Here is a 19363-nt window from a genome sequence, read left to right on the forward strand (position 1 = left end):
ATCATGTCATATATTTTCCTTTGACATTTTGTGAAAATATGATGAAGCTGTAATATTTTGGCCAATGTTATCATATTGCAAAAAAACCCTCAAAATGCTTAGAATGAGTGAAAAGCACACTATAAGAAACCTTTATGAACCCAAATTAGATCAAAATCGACTGTATGTGTGGATTATTCAGCAGATTTTCCGGCGCATAAATTTAATCCACTGCCCACTTGTCTGCTCTAAGGCATGTTCCCTCCCTTCTACTTTTCTCCCACCTGGCATTAAACGTCTTCCTAGCACTAAAAGCATATATCATGGAATATTTGGAGTTGTTCAGTGTTGGCCAAGCAGACTGATCGGAGCCATCTAACCATTTCCTTCCCTGGGCTTATATGTGACAACATGGAACAAATTGTAGCCCTTCTGAATCACTCCGCAGCCCCAACAACTTAAGCACTGGAGGACAGCTGTGGTGAGCAGCGTTGGGAGTGCCATGCATCTTAAACCTGTCGGAGTCAGCGTTTCAAAGTGTAAATATGCGTATTTGCAAAGTCTTCCAAAATTCTTTTTTGTCAGGTTGTGTACTGTGTTGCTGCTACGGACAAAAAATAAATAAATAAATAAAGTGCAACCTTTGTTTATGTGCAGGTCATTTTATGTGGGGAATCTACTTAATACCTCCAGATCAAAGAGGAAATTTAACAACAACCAAGAAGAGGGACTTTGACAGCTGAGAAATGCTTGTGTCAATTTAAGCCAATTATGACTGTAGCTATTCTATCGTGATTTCAGGACAAAACACTAACACTCTTAATTTGACCGAAAAAAAACAGCTACAACTCTTCCTATAAAGACAACATTACAAAAGAATGTAGAAATCAGAAGTGAAACATTGTCAGTCATGCAGACACTCAGCAAACAAAAGAGCAACACTGACATGATTAGAGGTTACATAACTCCAACTGATTTGCATGCAGGTTATTAATTTACTCTAAAATCTGTGGGTCTCCAGGGTTCCTGCTGACAAATATTATATATATATTTTTAATTAGCTTAAATGTTAGAAATTAAACTGGGAAAACCAACTTGATATTTTTAAATTCAAGACTATTTTAAGTGTGCAGACACTGCTAGAATACAATTTGTGTCGTTTTTATGCAATTGATGTTGCTATGTTTTGGTAGAAAAGGTATTATAAATCGTGTATACAGTTAGAGTAAGACAATATCTGGTAATTGTCTTTTTGTTTTTTTATGAAGTTGCATGTGCCTCATGGTTTGCTATTGACACACCCAAATATCTGTAGTGTGAGGCAAAGGGTTTCTATCCTAATTGAGAAGTAATGAACCATGAAAGTGACTGTTTTGAAAATGCAATTTAATTATACATTATTATAATTACCAGATTATTTCTCTCTCAATTTCCTTGTTCTGTTCCTGTAAACGTTGTTGATTTATCAGGAAACTATCTATTCTCTGAGCATGCAAAAGTTCAGTGATAAGGTTGAGTCATATATTTTATACTCTTTAAAGTAAACAATAACACCTCATATATGGTCCTGAAAAATAAGATGCCAATACCTAGAAACCAATAAAAAAGTCATGTGTGAAGGTTTTTGTATCCAAAGCCAGTCACTGATAATTAAATCATAAACGAATAGCAGAAATTCAAACTTTAATGTTTTCAATTTCTGGAAATTCTGTTTCTCGTCTTATTTTCTTATTCTTTCCAGCTGTTTGTTTATTACATTGCAAATCAAAGTCCAACCCTTAATCCTAGAAAATTAAACTATCTGAATAGTCTAATTATTTTGAATCCTCATATTAAATAATGCCGTAATTATAAAGTTTGGAACCAAAAAGAATCATCCAACAGCACCATCAAATGGCTGTGCTATCATTGCACTCTGCTCCTCACCCTCGCACACTGATATTAAATCTCTGTCTGCTCGTATAGTCATTAAGGTTGGCAGAGACATTGGTGTCATAAACTTCATCTTGTCGGGACTCTTGTTGAGTACTTGTTAGTACCGTATATATATATATATATATATATATATATATATATATAAATATATATAGAGTACCGTATATATATATATATATATATATATATATATATATATATATATATATATATATATATATATATATATATATATATATATATATATATATATATATATATATATATATATATATATATATATATATATATATATATATATATATATATATATATATATATATATATATATATATATATATATATATATATATATATATATATATACGGTACTCTATATATATTTATATATATATATATAGGATTGTGCGGAGTGTCAATCAGTTTATGAAACTGGGTTTGAGTTCTTGTGCCTCGATTTGGATTTATTTTGATCAATCTCCATGATCCTGTGACATTAACACATGAACAAATCAAAATAGCTCTTTTAATTGACTCAGATTTCTTTAATGCACAGACAAAAATGAATCTTAGTGTTAATAGTTAAATTGCAAAGTTCTCAGTGTGTCGCATTGTGATTGTTTTTGCATTCAACCAAACACTCCAGAATATTGTCTTCCTCATATTTGGAAGTTTATTGTGATGTAAGTTCAAAACAAGTCAATGATTTTATATCATCTTTGAAACAGACACTTGCGATCATAATCTCTTTCAACACATTTTGTGTTTTTGGAAATCTAAACAAACTTCAGTCAAATTTCTTCAAAGCTTTATTTGCTTCAGTTGATATTTCTGACAAGCACATGTAAGGAGTAGCAATATCAGAAAACTGGGCAAGCTTCACAAAAAAATTAGTAATTATAAAGAATGATAAACAAAGGTCAAAAATCATTTTAAAAAAACCCAACCCAATTACACAAAACCTTCTGGAAAACCCTTAATTCTCCTGTTGAGTTTGATGTTTTCTGATTAACACATTTAAAACAACTGAGCAGATTCAGAATGACATCCTCAGCAAACCGGACGAGCTTTACAAACAGAGGAGTATTTGCCTGTGCACACAGAATCGTTCCATCCCTTGGATGGGCCAACGTTGGTGTGCACGCACGGTTCAGGTCCTCCTGAATTGTTTGGTTCTTTTGCATTCCACAGCTTGAAGTTGAATCTGGACCCGTCAGACCAGAAATATCTTCCATCCTTATGAATGTCAGAGAGTCCGATCCAGTTGACTCCCTCAGCGTGATCAAAGTTTCTGATCAGAAGTTTGACAAAGTTCTCTTCTGCCCGACTGTGGATGGACACCAGGTTTGCTCCTTGGGTCACACAGTACTGCTCTGCATCGGCCCAGGTCATCAAAGTGGAGACGTACTTGTAGCAGCGGCCGTTGAAGCTGAACCAGAACGGGGGGCAGCCGCCCCGCTGGAGCTTCATCTCCTGTCTGTCTGAAGGAACCACAGCAGCCAGAGAGAGACCAAACAGGAGGAAGAGCAATATCATCTTGGAGTTTGATGTTTTTCTCAGAGATTTCTGGTATTTGTTGGAGTTTATCTGCAGGGATGAATGCTGAAGAGAGTTCTGGATGGACAGGAATTCACCTGGTCTCTTTTATATATTTGTCAGAAAGGGCGTCAATAATGTTCCTGTTAATGAGCTACTTTAATGTTTGTTTTAAATTCCCATAAAAGTTCCTTCATAAAAACTCTTTATCTGTTTCCTTCCCTGGAAGTTATATTATCATCACAATTGTGGAAATATAATTGAGGGCATAGATGCCAGCTGCTGGTTGTCTTTATTACTTTCTCCGGTAACTCAGAACAAGTTTGATTACTGAAGAAGTAAATCAGATATACACGATATTAACATTACATTTGTCCACTTTTTCTGTAACTGAGGTTTTGAAATTTTTTGGAACTCCAAAAACTTCCTTCTGCAAACTTTTCACAACTTTATTTTCAACTGAGTTCACGACATTTTTGTTTTTCTTTATTTTATTTTATTTTTTACAAATTAAACCACCGGGTATTGCAGGTGTAAATCGTAAGACTCCAATATGGAGGCCTCAGTATTTGACACAGTGGTCATAGATTTGAGTTCAGACTCATCGATGTTTCCTGTCTGTCTAAAATTAGTCCCCAACCAGTGCAGGGAGGCAAGAACAGCAGTAATGAACTATCCATGTGGTCTGAAGGATTCATTTCTCACTTTCAAAATGTTATAGGTCGCTATATAAGTCAAGATCATTTTCCATGATTAATTAGGCAGCTCTGATCCAACAGACTGCTTAACATATCATACATAGATATGATATGTCTAAATACATGTTAGAAGTAAAATATTTTTTTACTTCAGACTTGTACAAAATGCACAAGATGCAGCTTTTGAATATTTCTTTAAACTGGTTGAGTTATTAATTTATCCCCTCCTACACTGATTTAAAAGGAAAATATTGCATAAAAATATGAATATTCTTATGCTAACTGACTCATGGGATAAGCCTCCATTGGTTCTAGATGGAACTCTAATAAAATATTAGGCATTATAATATTCTTCCTATTATTTCCACACAGAGGAAAGGATCAAAGAACAGAGAGAAAGCATTTTAATGTCGGATTTTAAAAGAGTTTATTACAATTATTTATTTTACATTGATGGTTATATAACATACACATGGAAATACAATTAACAATCACATTTCCATTTCTTTGCCTTTATGTTGGCTTTTGTTTTAAAAAAAGAAACAACAGTTGAATCTAAGCAGAAAAATCATCAGGAAACGCAGCATAATTAAGATCGTTTCCTTTTAATTGTTGTGTATCTAGGGACAAACTGTACGAGTTGCGCAGACAAAAGCAAATCTAACAGAGTGAAGCACAAACGATCATTGAAGTAAAAATTGCTTCCGTAGTTGGTGTGAACACAGTGTTCATTTCCACCAGCATAAAATGGATACTGACCTCTAGTGGCCAGAAAATGTAACAAGCACTTCCTAAATTTTGTCAGAAAGGCCGTCTATCGTGTTCCTGTTAATGAGCTACTTTAATTTTTGTTTTCATTTCCCATGAAACTATCCCTAAAACAACAAAACAAAACAAAATCTTTATCAGATTCCTTCTCATGAATGTATTATCTTATCATTGTGGTTGTGCACACAAAAATGTTTTCAAAAATCAGATCCCGAAAAGTGCAGCTGATGGAGTTTGCATCAGATCCTGCATCAGTTCTCCCGTCTTCAGATGCAGCAGAAGAAAAAAAGCTGAAAGAGAAAAAAAACAAAAAACAAATAAAATACAATGATATTAAAATTTTGGGAGCATCAGATGCTGATCCTGTCCCCCTTCAAAGAAGCAAAATCTCAACACAAAGGAATTGCATAGGTCAAAAGACAATGATGGTTCCAAGTAACAGTTCCAGATTGCATTCAACACTGGAAGAATTTTCTTTGACTCATTCAAAGGAGAAAGAAACAAAAACCAAGAGGTACAGCAATGTATTCTTGGAGTCTGATGTAGAGATTTGAGTGTTTTGCTGGGATAAAAGCTGAAGAGAGTTCTGGAGAGACAGAACAATATCTGTTCTCTTGTATATTCCTCAGAAAGGGCGTCTATTGTATTCCTGTTAATGAGCTACTTTAATGTTTGTTTTGAATTCCCATAAAAGTTCCTTCATAAAAACTCTTTATCTGTTTCCTTCCCTGGAAGTTATATTATCATCACAATTTTGCAAATATAATTGAGGCCGTAGATGCCAGCTGCTGGTTGTCTTTATTACTTTCTCCGGTAACTCAGAACAAGTTTGATTACTGAAGAAGTAAATCAAATATACACGATATTAACATTACATTTGTCCACTTTTTCTGTAACTGAGGTTTTGAAATTGTTTTGGAACTCCAAAAACTTCCTTCTGCAAACTTTTCACAACTTTATTTTGAACTGAGTTCACGACATTTTTGTTTTTCTTTCTTTTCTTTTTCTTTTTTTTTTTTTTACAAATTAAACCGCCGGGGTGTGTGATGGTATTGCAGGTGTAAATCGTAAGACTCCAATATGGAGGCTTCAGTATTTGATACAGTGGTCATAGATTTGAGTTCTGACTCATTGATGTTTGCTGTCTGTCTTTCACACTTTCCCATCATTTCAGTTTCAAATAAAGGCCGTTACAGCCAAAAAAAATTCGTCATAAATTTAACATCACATTTTCAGCTGATCGGCACATTTCTTGAGCACCAGATCCAGACATAATTAAAACTTTGGAAGCAACATCTGACTGTAGCACAAACCTTTTGTGCTAAAAGTTGAAACTAAAATTTTAAAATTAGTTCCCAACTGGTCAGGAAGCCAGTGCAGGGAGGCAAGAACAGCAGTAATGAACTATCCATCTCTGTGCCTGTGGTCTGAAGGATTCATTTCTCACTTTCAAAATGTTATAGGTCGCTATAAAAGTCAAGGTCATTTACCATGATTAATTAGGCAGCTCTGATCCAAAAGACTGCTTAACATGTCATATTTAGATCCACTGGACTGTACAGAAGCTCCTTCTTTGTAAAAATCTGACTCCAATCCATGTGAACGGGAAAGTTGCACAAAGTTCTCGATCAGCAACTTCACAAAGTTGTTTTTCTCCAAACTGTGGATGGACCAGAGTTTAGATTTATGGATTGAGCCTGTCCCAAAGGTTTAGGCTGGACCAGGCCAGAATTATTTGCTTGATGGTCAGGCTCTGGTGGCGTGTTTAAAAAGCTTGCAAAACATATAGAGCAGTAAGAACCAAATGAGAGTGCATGATTTAAAGTTGTGTTGATCTACTTACTACAGTGTAAATAGAGGAGTACATACTATAACCTGTTGAGCATATGAAGAAAATAAGTAGATGCAGAAGTTAATCTGATGGTAACAAGTGCAGCACACTGGGTGAAATTTACACAGGAAAGACTTTTCACAACTTTATTTTGAACTGAGTTCACGACATTTTTGTTTTTCTTTATTTATTTTTTTTTACAAGTTAAACCGCCGGGGTGTGCGATGATATTGCAGGTCTAATTGTAAGACTCCAATATGGAGGCCTCAGTATTTGACACAGTGGTCATAGATTTGAGTTCTGACTCATTGATGTTTGCTGTCTATCTTTCCCGCTTTCCCAGCATTTCAGTTTCAAATTAAGGCCATTACAGCCAAAAGAAATTCCTCATAAATTTTACATCACATTTTCAGCTGATCGGCACCCAGGGTGCAGATCTACCTCTGCACCCTGCTTATTACACTGTAATAAGCAGGGTGCAGAAGTTAATCCGATGGTAACAAGTGCAGCACAAAAAAAATAACCTGTCTAAATGTTTTCATTAGATGAAAACAGGGTTAAATATAAATATTTATTTTAATGCAAAACATTTTACTTCAGACTTGCACAAGATGCAACTTTTGAATATTTCTTTAAACTGGTTGAGTTGTTAATTCATCTCCTCCTACAGTGATTTAAAAGGAAAATATTGCATAAAATTATGCAATATTTTTATGCAATATAAATATTGCATAAATATTTGTGTAGCAAAATATTGCTTAAATATTGCAATATTTTAGCTATATAAATATTTAGGCAAAATATTGGAAAAATATGTCATGCAATATTTTTGTGGGATAAACCTCCAGTGGTTCTAGATGCAACTCAAATAAAATATTAGGCATTATATTATTCTTCCTAATATTTCCACAAAGAGGAAAGGATCAAAGAACAGAGAGAAAGAATTTAATGTCGGATGTTAAAAGAGTTTATTACAATTATTTATTTTACAATGATGGTTATATAACATACATATGGAAATACAATAAACAGTCACATTCCCATTTCTTTGTTGGATTTTGTTGGAAAAAAAAAATACAGTTGAATCTAAACAGAAAAATCATCAGGAAATGCAACACAATTAAGATGTTTTTCCTTTTTAATTCTTTTGTGTCTTGGGACAAACTGTGCGAGCTGCACACACAAAAGCAAATTTATTTGAGCACAAAAGATCGTTCCAGTAAAAATTGCTTCCAAGGTTGGTGTGAACACAGTGTTCATTTCCACGAGCATTGTCAGGCTGTCCAGAATCCCAAAGGGAAAACTTGTATTTAGACCCATCGGACCATATCCACCCTCTTTCCTTATGCATATCAGTGAGTCCAATCCAGGTGAATGACCGAGTAGGATCAAAGTTCTTGATCAGCACATTGACAAAATTGTGTTCATTTAGACTGTGGATGGAAACCAGGTTGGCTCCCTCTGACACACACTGGAGCTCTGCTTCTCCCCAGGTCATCCTTGAGCCAAAGTACTTGTAGCAGCGACCCTCGAAGCTGAACCAGAACGGGGGACAGTCGCCACGCACCAGCTTCAGTTCCTGACCATCTGCAGGAGGCTCAGCGGCCAGAGCCAGACCAAACAGGAAGAGGAGCCACATCATCTTGGAGCTCGATGCCTCTGAGGGATCTGAAGTTCTTGCTGGAGTTTTTCTGCAATGATGGATGTTGAAGAGAATCCTGGAGAGGCAAAAGGCCGGCTGGTTCCTTTTATAGCACCAAGAAAGGGCGTCTGCATTGTTATATAATGATTACAGCATCTATTAACATCCCACTCTGCACACAGCAGGTGTACCAGTTATTGCTCAATCATAATTTCTTTGTTCCGTTCCTGTAAATTTTATTGATTTATCAAGGCAGCTTTATCTCTTCTGGTTTTAATGAGGATGTAAAAGTTTGAAGAGATAAGGTTGAGCCACATCAAACATGTTAATAATGATTTAGGTGGGGTTTTTTGCAGTCCGTAGCTTTCTGCACTGGGAGCATGTTGATGGGTTGAACGTCAGTCAGCGCTGGGAGCTTAACTGAAAAGGCTTTTTATCTCATTGGACAACAAATAAGTGTATTTGCTGAATAAGAGTGAATCAGTTTGACAATTAAAACTACTCTGTGCATGTATTTAATGACATTAAAATTACAAAATCAATCCATAAAGGTTTATGAAACAAGTACTTCGAAAAAATCAAAGAAAATATTATAGGAAACAAATAATAACCTCCAAAGCTATGCAGACCTACAGGGTGTTTTAATCTTAAGAGATTAATATTAAGAGGCCAATAGGACAGATGTGAGGTCAACCCAATCCTGGACACTCTGCCTGTCCAGGTTCCTGGGACTTTTTTGTGTTCTCTGCTCCATTCTTGTGATCCTTGTCCCTCCCTTCTGTGTCCTTCTCCAGTTCCACAGAAATCGTCTCTTCCTCATTCTCTTCGCTCCGACTCGTATTATCCTGTCCCTCTTTTACAACTCAGCGACCTCGTCTGTCCCTTAACAACAAGCTTTGCATCACTATTTAAAAGAATGAATGGTGTTAGAACAGAAATACAACATAAAACTCAGCTTAGGAAGAACACTAAACACACAGGGAATGGATTACTGACTTTATTTGTATTTCTTTTGAGCTGGTGTATATTCATAGTTCTGATGTTTATGATTCTGGGAGATTTCAGAGTTTTTTATTAGAGTTAATCTGCAGGGATGAATGTTGAAGAGAGTTCTGGAGAGACTGCAGTTCACCTGTTCTCTTTTAAATTCGTCAGGAAGGGCGTCTATTGTGTTCCTGCTAATGAGCTACTTTAGTTTTTCGTTTTGATTTCCCATAAACGCTGTCCCTCATTTGAAAATTTGTAATAAAAATAAATAAATAAAATGAAATAAAAATATAAATGAACAAATAAAAATAAAGTGTCCCAGTCGGTTATTGAAAGTCTTTAAGTTAAAGACGCCACTCCACTGATATCAACACCAGCTGTGCTGGGAGTGTTAAATGTTTCTTCTGTGTCCCTCAAGCCACTTAGTAAGTCCTTTAACATTCTGAGCACAAATACTCATAATTGCACAGCACCCATTTATGAGTCACAAAGAGCACTAACTCACCTGTAGATGTCTCATAACCTAGACTGTATTAATGTTCAATGGGATTTTGAATGACGAAGCTGCATTTTAGAAAAAAAATTTAAAAAGAGACTTCAGCTGCCTAAAGTTTGAAAAAGACAAGGAGACGAGTTGCTTTGTGATTCACTTCTTTTCCATTTTACAACTGATAAATAACATACCAAACATAGGGCATATTTACACATAAACAATATTACAATTGTACAAAGTCTTTTCCTTAAACTCTTACACTGTGAATTTTGTGTTGTTTTTTTTTATCATGCAAACATGTTTTGAACAACAACTTTAAAAAACCCCAGAACTGTACACTTCTATAACAGCGGCTAATAAAACACTGAATACAGCCTCCTGTTGTATTGCTGTCCGTTCAACGTTTGACAGACTTATTGCACTTCTGCTGCCCTCTAGTGGCTACATTACAGCACAAAACGTATTTGACCCCGGATGCTTCACACCTGCTCTCCTCAAAGAAACTGTGGATGGCACAAAAACCAAAGACGTTTAGTCAGTATAAATAAACACATGTTTTTAATAAATAACCAACTTAACTTCTTTACACGTGATCAGCAAAGGGCGTCTGTATGTACATCATGCACAACTCTACGCTAACCAAAAAGAAAACATTTCAATGTTACTTTGAACTCAAAACAGATGTGCAATCTGATGAATAAACCTTAGCGACTATTCGCTGTGAGAGCATTTTTTACAACAAAGCTGTAATATTGTTAAAGAAGATTTAATTGTGATTATCATATAAAAAAGTTGACATCTCAAATTGTTTTATCTTAGTAGACTAAGAGGTTGCTGGTATAACTATGCTGAATTTAAGACTGTAACATTTTTATTTATTTATTTTTTTGCTGTTATCCTGACCAACTTCTAAAAGAACAAATACAAACCAGCAGATTCACCGGAATAGTTTCAGTTTCCAAAAGTAAAACTTCTTAAACAGTAAACACCTGAACATCTGTCACTTTTATGGGCTCTAATCCTGTATAAGATAAAGTGTTTAAAGCTCTCAACAATGCTTCCAAATGGATCCAAATCATAATGGTGACAGTCAGACTGAGAACTTTTCATTTTGAAATATTTCTTCACACCATGAATGCTGAACACATTTGGCACAGTTTGTGGTAAATGTCTCCTATTGATGTAACAACCATTAAAAAAAAAAAAGCTCTTTCTTTGAAATCCAAATAAACACTTGTAAGTGAATCTTCACAGTATTGCACTTTATTCCTAATTTAAACCTTAGGAAAGTCTAAAAAAGGCAGCAAATGCTTATCTGAGTTAACATTTAGAATATCACAGCTGCACTATTGCAAGGGAGTGACAAGGAAAGGGGGGAAAACAAAAAGGCATTTACAGAAATGTACTAAAATAACCAATGAGCAACACGAAGGATTTGTTGATTTGTAAGCATCAGTATATCAGACAATAGCCTTCTGCTTTCGTGCTGGATTTGTGTGCGGGCATAAAATAGAAATTTTTCTTATCTAGCCAGGCTTTCCCCCACAGTGACTTGGGAAAAAAAAAAAACAACACGAAAGAAAAAATCTCAAAGCCATTTCCTTTGGTTCCATTAATCTGTCAGCATCCTGAATTAGTTCTCACAGTATAAATGAGATTGTTTCGAAACAAAACATTATTTTCAGCCAGTAGGTATTAATTATCCGTCTTCTTCCTATGAAAGTGAATCAGTGGATCAAAGCTGTTCTGTTGTGCTGCACTGTGAATAAAAGACATGGACACAATAAACCTTAAAGATATATATATATAAAAAGAAACACTGATCTCTGCTAGGACCGTTTTCATAGAGACCAGGTTCAATAGCACTTCTCGACAGAAAGCATCTCTGCGAGGAGTCAGGTTGCCTTCACATGATCCCAGGAGCGGACGTCATGCTTGTAACGGGGCGAGCAAAACAGGAGAGCTGCAGCGCAGCCGGCCTGCAGCGCTCAACAGAAACGCTTGGCACTGAAAACCGTCGGGTCCACCGTATGTACAAAGCTAACTGATCGTTTCTATTCACAATAAAACATCATAGAGGTGAGAGGATGATTGGCTTTAGTAATTCCTGCACAATAACTAAAAAGGTTTCAAAACTAAATAGCATGTCTATGAAAATAAGGGTGAGTTATGCAACAGAAATCATAAAGGACAGTCTATGATGCTGCACATTAAGCTTCTTTTTTTTTTTGTTTTAAATGAAAATCTTAATGCTTTTGGGTTTGAAATGAAGACATGGTGATCAAGTCTTTGTTGATGTTCAATGGGAGCAGCGAGATTTACAAAAATAAAGGAATATTCCACCTGATGAACAGGAAAAATAACCAACTGATGATGAGAAGAAAACAAAGGCCTAATCAGCCCAGCGGGTACTGTACAAACTAATCACAGCCTCCTTGACGCTTCGCTCAGTTTCTCCATCTTCCTGCACGGATTCGGTTTCTGTAGGAGGTTCCCAGGGAGCGTGCGGAGGTTAAAAACACCCTCACAAGCAAATGTTGAGTGTATGAAAGCCTTTCCAACGTGGACCGTGTTGGACGACAGACTGGTGTCCATCTCACAGCATCGCTGGTTGTGTGATCTTGCTGCAGTGTCCGTGTGACAGTTTGCTGTACAAAGACCCCCCTTGTCACACAGGCTGCCGTTCCCGCTTATGCTTAAGCGCGCGGCTCCAGCTTGTGCGACAGTTCGAACAGCGTCTGTTGATTGTCGATGATGTGCAGGTAGTGAACGCTCGCCCTCACCTCCGCGCTGTCCACTCCGATCACCTCGTTGCCTAGGAGACAGACGGAGAACACGCGCAGAAGTCAAGCACGAGTCTTTCCCGGAAGCTTTCCCGCTGTGAAGCTCAACGAACACGTACAAAAATAAATAAATCGAAAACAATAACGCCCGGGTAGAGACTGTTGCTTGGTAACTGAAGGAGAAAACCGAATCGGCTGACCCAGTACAGATGCAATGCTCCAGCTGAGCTGCAGGTGGCAGCAGAACCCTTCCGATAATTAGCAGCATCAAAACATTAGAAATTTAGATGTTGCATTTCTCAAACTGACTTTACCTTTTATAAAACAGACATTATCCTAAATAATTAGGACAAAGATGCACATGATTAATTCATTCATTCTTTGCTTTCTTATGAATGAGTTTAAAGATTCACTGTTTTATATTGTATGCTTAACTGGTCTGTTCAGAGATGCATTAATGTTCAACATCATCTATTAAATTACACTGTAACGCCACCACTCCCTGTTGACTTTACATGCAAGTGTGCAACATAAAAAAAAGTTATTTTGAGTGCTCAAGGAAGCATTTTATGCACATGTGCCAAAGGAAAGATTTAGTTCCTGAAGTAGCTGTCACTGTAGAAAAACAAACAAACATTATGACTTTGATTCATTGCACAAGCTAAGCAGTACTGCATGCTTGGGTTGAAACCTGCTTCTTAAGAAGTGCTTGTTTTCCTTCTTTGTTGGACGTAGATCCACATACCACAGACACTGACTTGGCACTTCCTCTGCCCAAAAACATCAGAGTACAGAAATCTGTTTCCACATCTTTTCTTTGAGTTGGTTCTCCAGACACTTCAGATTTGGTAGATAAGAAACCAAAATGTTCTGACAATTTCGTCTTCGCACGATTCCATTTGAATCCAAAATCCTAATTAACTCTGTTTTTTTTATTTTTTTATTCTATATCTATTTTGCCATTAAAACAAATATCCATAAATGCTGATACACACCTGGCTGGTCACTTTGGCAGTGGCGAATCATCCTCACCGTGTCTGCTATCATATGCTGTTGAAATGAGAGAGGATGTGTTCAAACACTAAAGCTTCGTGATTAGCTGTGAAAAATAGAAGATCTTTTAAGGTAAATCCTACATATTCTGTCACCTGCATTTTATTCATATCAAAGGAGGATTTAGTTGAAAAGGTTTTCTGCAGGAAAACAATCTCCGGGACTTTCAATAAATAATCTGCTGTAATGTACAATTTAAGTGTTTTAATCTGCAAAAACTTAATTCTTCACTCACCAGCTTCTCAAAGTTAACCAGGTTGTCATGAAAGGTCTTATTTCCTTCATGGATGAAAGTGATATCTAAAAGCAGTGGAGAGGCATATTCAAGTTGAATTCAGTGTTGCTTTTAAAATCTATATTTATGTGTGAGTGAAGGAGTTAGAGGATACCTTTTAGGAGAAGAGGCATGAAAGGGATCTTGGGAGGTTTCATCCTTTTGAAGGCCTCTCTATAAGCTTTGTGGTTCAGAGATGGATCCTGTGAAGAGCCGGAGGAAGAGAGAAATGCTTAAGAAGGCTTGAAAAGAAGGGGAGAAATTTAGGGATTTGTCTATCAAGAAAGAAAGAAAGAAAGAAAAAAAATAGCCGGAGCACATTTGAAGATGTGCCTGCAACACTCTCTCTGTTCTCACCGTGATGAGCTCCAACTCTGAGAACAACTTCTTGAACTTCCCAGGACATTTCTGAAAACAAGAGTATTTGAATGTAATAATCGCCCAGCACAGAGTTTGCATCTAAATCAAAGTCCAGCAACACACAACATTACCTCCCATGTCTGGTTTAGTCTGCTGACAGCAGCCGTGTTCAGACCCATTATAATGGCAAACGCAGAGTTCAGATTTCTTTGGGCTTTGCAGCTACAAATGACCCAAAAAAAAAAGGAAACAAAATCAGAATCTTGATGCTGCCAATTAGTTTTCTGCTTTTCATTTTGTGTCCACTCACTGAGCTGCGATCTTGATGAACTTCTTTAGCAGCTGCACTCTCTTATTAAGCGACACACACATGAGCACCTCGGACATGACCCACTGCTGGACCTCGTTACAGCGCTGGAGGAGGACCGAGAGCGCCGCCGTGTGGCCGGAGCCAGGAGCGCGACTCAGAGTGTAGTACACCAACTCTTGCTGCATGACACATGGAAACATTTTTGGAAATAAATCACTTATGGGATCAATAGGAGATATGGCCAAATATATATATATATATATATATATATATATATATATATATATATATCAAAACAAAACATTTGATAGCGTTCTTTTGTCTTTAGTATCTTGGGAAATATTTTCTGTCAGCATCACAACTGCAGTGAGACTTTATCCCGTTCACCATTATTCCCATTGATATTTCTCACAAAGGTAAGAGCAGAAAAGCGGTATTTATTCAGTATTAGAGTCCAAGTGTTATGAATTAATGCTAAATATGACACAGATGCCAGATCCCAGGCAGGAAAAGATGTCAGCTTTCTCATAATGACAGTCAATGTGAATTAATTGCTACCAATATCGCTACTGTAATATTCAACAATATTGCTGATTTCCTAACATTGTGCAGCCTTAAATAAGTTTTGACAAAAAGCGTACAAGGTATTTTTCACTAACAAGTCAGATTCCCAATTGCAAACTCGATTTGTGCAAGACTTGCAGCTATTTAAATTTTTTGACACAATCTAATTTGAAATGCATTAAAATGTCATTTATGATTTTGTGCAGATACCTCATGGATGGATTTAAAGAGACTCCAGTCCAGGTGTGTGAGCGCAGCAGCCACATCCCAGGTGTTGATGCCTAAGAGACGAACAGGCCTCCTACTCAACTCAGAGCAGTCCGTTAGCGGAGGCTGCAAATACAGGCACGGGAAAAAAAATGAAATAAAATCAAAGAAATGTCACACACATAGACAGTCTTTTTATTTAAACTGCATTAAATATTGTCTTCTCTTCTGAATAAATGATGTTTTAATAAAAGGGATCCTAATTACGATACTATAACGTGAATTAAAAACAAAAAAAAATAAAATAAATCAGAAGATTCATTCCCACGTTGGATTATAACATATTGTTGGTGATGTAACTAACAATACCTTAAGGAGAAAACGTTCTTAGGAAGAGCATCATTATCTTGAGATTTGTCTCTACAGAGAAATTGATTCATGGATACAAAAGGATGTTTACACACCAACATCTCAGTGAGGTCCCTGTGACAGGCCACCAGCTTCCCCTGTGGGGTCAGAGACTCTGAATAGACACAGTCGCTGGGCTGCAACACCCTCCGCTCTGCAGAGACAAATAATAAAAAATCTGAGAGATGATCATGATATTAAGATAATCTAACAAAAATATATATATAAATAAATAAATAAATAGAGAGAACTCAAGTTCTCTTTGGGCACGCTCTAGGAACAGGTGATCACAAAGCATCCAGCAAATCATCACTAGGTCTGAAGTTACATAAGGCTTAATAAACTCTTGCATAAGTGAATCTCAGGAGAAACATTTATTTATTGAAAAACGGTGTGAATTCACTGTGTACCTCCAGTATGCGACACCACGGCCAGCACCATGTCCTCCTCTGCTCTGTCCAGCTTCAGACCCAGAATCCGCAGAAGCTCCCGAGCCTCCAGAGCCGGGTGTGTGTGGACACTTAGGTAGGAGTCCAGACTCACGTATACGCAACATATCACTGGAAAATGTATTGAAATATTTAGCATAAGGGAGAAGAAGCAAAGAGCTTCAGGAGCAAACACAAGCAAAGAGGACAATTTGACTAGATTAATGTTAAGTACAAAAATTGGAGACAAAGACGGGAACCGTATGTGTTTAGGAAATTTACATAAATCAAAATTCTGTTATTATCCCTAATTATGTTGAGCTGTGTTGTATTTTTGCCTCACTCACCCTCTCTCTGGTCCACTGGTGAATTACGAAGCTGCAAACTGTTCTCCTTTAAGCTCATCTGCTGGTACGTTTGCTTACTCTGACAGACGAAGAAGAACAACCACTGAGTTTTGAAAACCTCCAAATATGACGTGACGTCTTTTTAAAAGACCTTTTTAACTCAGTGTGAACAGTAAGTTTACCTTTACGTACTTTTAAATGTGAAACTGCTTACTTTACATACCTTTTGATTGGGAGGGCAGTCGTCCACTGTGCTACAAGAGAATAACACACACAGTAGTAAGCAGGAATTTAGCAACGCACAAACTTAAATCAATTCCATTTGATAAGAAGTGCTTACTGTCTGCGACGCAGAAGCTTCTGAAACTCTTTGAGGTCTTTCTCCAGCGAGGGGAACTCGTACAGATCCTCTAGAACGTACCTGTACAGCGTCTGACAGACAAAACGGGAAGGTGGAGATCAATGATGACAGCAGGACTTGTTAAAGGAAGAGTTAGACGTTTTCAAAAGGGTTAGTATGATGCGGAGTAGTCAGGATTGTGAGGAAAAAAAAACCCACAACCCTCTACTTGCAACAAACTGACACCAAATGTGTTTAGCTTTACATATTGAATCTTCCAGTAGGCATGGGCTGGTTTATCATAAGATATACTGAGGTTTTTATTTTGCAGCTGTGAGACATTTTAATGTGAGATTAGTGAAAGTCTGAAAAACATATGTGAATGTTTATCAAGTAAAAGTCTCTTTGAGTATAAAAATCCTTTCAGACAGAATTAACTAATGATTTCAGTTAAAATCTTAAAGATTAACCCGCACTCTAAGAATTTTCTGAGCTTTTCCTCAACAGCAGCTGCATAACTCAAAATTTTATTTTCCTGTTTGTTGAACTTTGATACAAGCCAATGAGGAATGTAGAACTATTCCAGCTTTTTTAAAAAAAAAAATCAAATTAAATAAAAACAAAGACACACATGAATACCAATTTTATGGATTGCAAGCCCAAACCAACATGTCAACTAACAATACAAGCTTTCTAATTAGTGAGATTAGTAGGATGTTCAAATAAATATCAGCATAAGAAACAGAAAAAAAAATCTAAATACCATTAAGCTCTCACCAGAGTCAGAGAAGCTGATTTAATAACCAATATGAGATGAATAACATGCTCTTTAGTGCAGGCGTGTTCACATGTGTGTATGGTGTAGAATTAATAATAACCTTGTAAACCCCAACACACTCTCACACACGCACACACACACATACGCACACACACACACACACACCTCTTTATCACTGTCATTGACCCTCCCTGGCCTCGCAAATCCCAGCTTCCCTCTCATCCCTCTGTTACTAGGCAACTATCACCTGGGTTACGCACTCCATATAAAATGATACCCTTGCCAAACCTACCACTCTGGTTTCCATGGCAACCCGTTGGAGCGCAAAGGAGCAGTCAGTTTTTGAAAGAAGGAGCAAGTGGAGGGGCGTGTGTTCGTTTCGCCTTTGAATGTGTGGATGTAACAGAGTGTGTGGCTGTAACAGAGTGTGTGGATGTAACAGAGTGTGTGGAAGTAACAGAGTGTGTGGAAGTAACAGAGTGTGTGGCTGTAACAGAGTGTGTGGCTGTAACAGAGTGTGTGGATGTAACAGAGTGTGTGGCTGTAACAGAGTGTGTGGATGTAACAGAGTGTGTGGATGTAACAGAGTGTGTGGATGTAACAGAGTGTGTGGAAGTAACAGAGTGTGTGGCTGTAACAGAGTGTGTGGATGTAACAGAGTGTGTGGATGTAACAGAGTGTGTGGATGTAACACAGTGTGTGGATGTAACAGAGTGTGTGGATGTAACAGAGTGTGTGGATGTAACAGAGTGTGTGGAAGTAACAGAGTGTGTGGCTGTAACAGAGTGTGTGGATGTAACAGAGTGTGTGGATGTAACAGAGTGTGTGGATGTAACAGAGTGTGTGAAAGTAACAGAGTGTGTGGCTGTAACAGAGTGTGTGGCTGTAACAGAGTGTGTGGATGTAACAGAGTGTGTGGATGTAACAGAGTGTGTGGATGTAACAGAGTGTGTGGAAGTAACAGAGTGTGTGGAAGTAACAGAGTGTGTGGATGTAACAGAGTGTGTGGATGTAACAGAGTGTGTGGATGTAACAGAGTGTGTGGAAGTAACAGAGTGTGTGGATGTAACAGAGTGTGTGGATGTAACAGAGTGTGTGGATGTAACAGAGTGTGTGGATGTAACAGAGTGTGTGGCTGTAACAGAGTGTGTGGATGTAACAGAGTGTGTGGATGTAACAGAGTGTGTGGAAGTAACAGAGTGTGTGGATGTAACAGAGTGTGTGGATGTAACAGAGTGTGTGGATGTAACAGAGTGTGTGGATGTAACAGAGTGTGTGGCTGTAACAGAGTGTGTGGATGTAACAGAGTGTGTGGATGTAACAGAGTGTGTGGATGTAACAGAGTGTGTGGATGTAACAGAGTGTGTGGATGTAACAGAGTGTGTGGATGTAACAGAGTGTGTGGAAGTAACAGAGTGTGTGGATGTAACAGAGTGTGTGGAAGTAACAGAGTGTGTGGCTGTAACAGAGTGTGTGGATGTAACAGAGTGTGTGGAAGTAACAGAGTGTGTGGCTGTAACAGAGTGTGTGGATGTAACAGAGTGTGTGGATGTAACAGAGTGTGTGGATGTAACAGAGTGTGTGGAAGTAACAGAGTGTGTGGAAGTAACAGAGTGTGTGGATGTAACAGAGTGTGTGGAAG

General features: G+C 37.4%; 3 protein-coding genes across 3 annotated transcripts in view; all 3 read right to left on the reverse strand.

The window, feature by feature from the left end:
• Positions 1-2679: 2679 nt before the first annotated feature.
• LOC122843367 (ladderlectin-like) lies at positions 2680-3520 on the reverse strand. The gene has a single exon (XM_044138049.1). The coding sequence runs from the start codon at positions 3448-3450 to the stop codon at positions 2965-2967; it is 486 nt and encodes a 161-aa protein (XP_043993984.1). The 5' UTR covers positions 3451-3520; the 3' UTR covers positions 2680-2964.
• A 4191-nt stretch (positions 3521-7711) lies between these two features.
• LOC122843381 (lactose-binding lectin l-2-like) lies at positions 7712-8451 on the reverse strand. The gene has a single exon (XM_044138064.1). The coding sequence runs from the start codon at positions 8387-8389 to the stop codon at positions 7886-7888; it is 504 nt and encodes a 167-aa protein (XP_043993999.1). The 5' UTR covers positions 8390-8451; the 3' UTR covers positions 7712-7885.
• Positions 8452-10010: 1559 nt separating this feature from the next.
• rapgef5a (Rap guanine nucleotide exchange factor (GEF) 5a) overlaps positions 10011-19363 on the reverse strand; it is a 48111-nt gene continuing 38758 nt past the window's right edge. Inside the window, exons 14-26 of the mRNA XM_044138131.1 lie at positions 16944-17035; positions 16827-16857; positions 16604-16682; positions 16239-16388; positions 15885-15982; positions 15424-15546; positions 14650-14828; positions 14471-14561; positions 14337-14387; positions 14095-14182; positions 13941-14005; positions 13648-13702; positions 10011-12684 (exon numbers count right to left, since the gene is read on the reverse strand). Coding sequence (XP_043994066.1) covers positions 12566-12684; positions 13648-13702; positions 13941-14005; positions 14095-14182; positions 14337-14387; positions 14471-14561; positions 14650-14828; positions 15424-15546; positions 15885-15982; positions 16239-16388; positions 16604-16682; positions 16827-16857; positions 16944-17035 — 1221 coding nt within the window. The 3' untranslated portion in view covers positions 10011-12565. The remainder of the gene's footprint in view (positions 12685-13647; positions 13703-13940; positions 14006-14094; positions 14183-14336; positions 14388-14470; positions 14562-14649; positions 14829-15423; positions 15547-15884; positions 15983-16238; positions 16389-16603; positions 16683-16826; positions 16858-16943; positions 17036-19363) is intronic.

Source organism: Gambusia affinis, linkage group LG14 (assembly GCF_019740435.1).
Source record: "Gambusia affinis linkage group LG14, SWU_Gaff_1.0, whole genome shotgun sequence".
NCBI lineage: Eukaryota > Metazoa > Chordata > Actinopteri > Cyprinodontiformes > Poeciliidae > Gambusia > Gambusia affinis.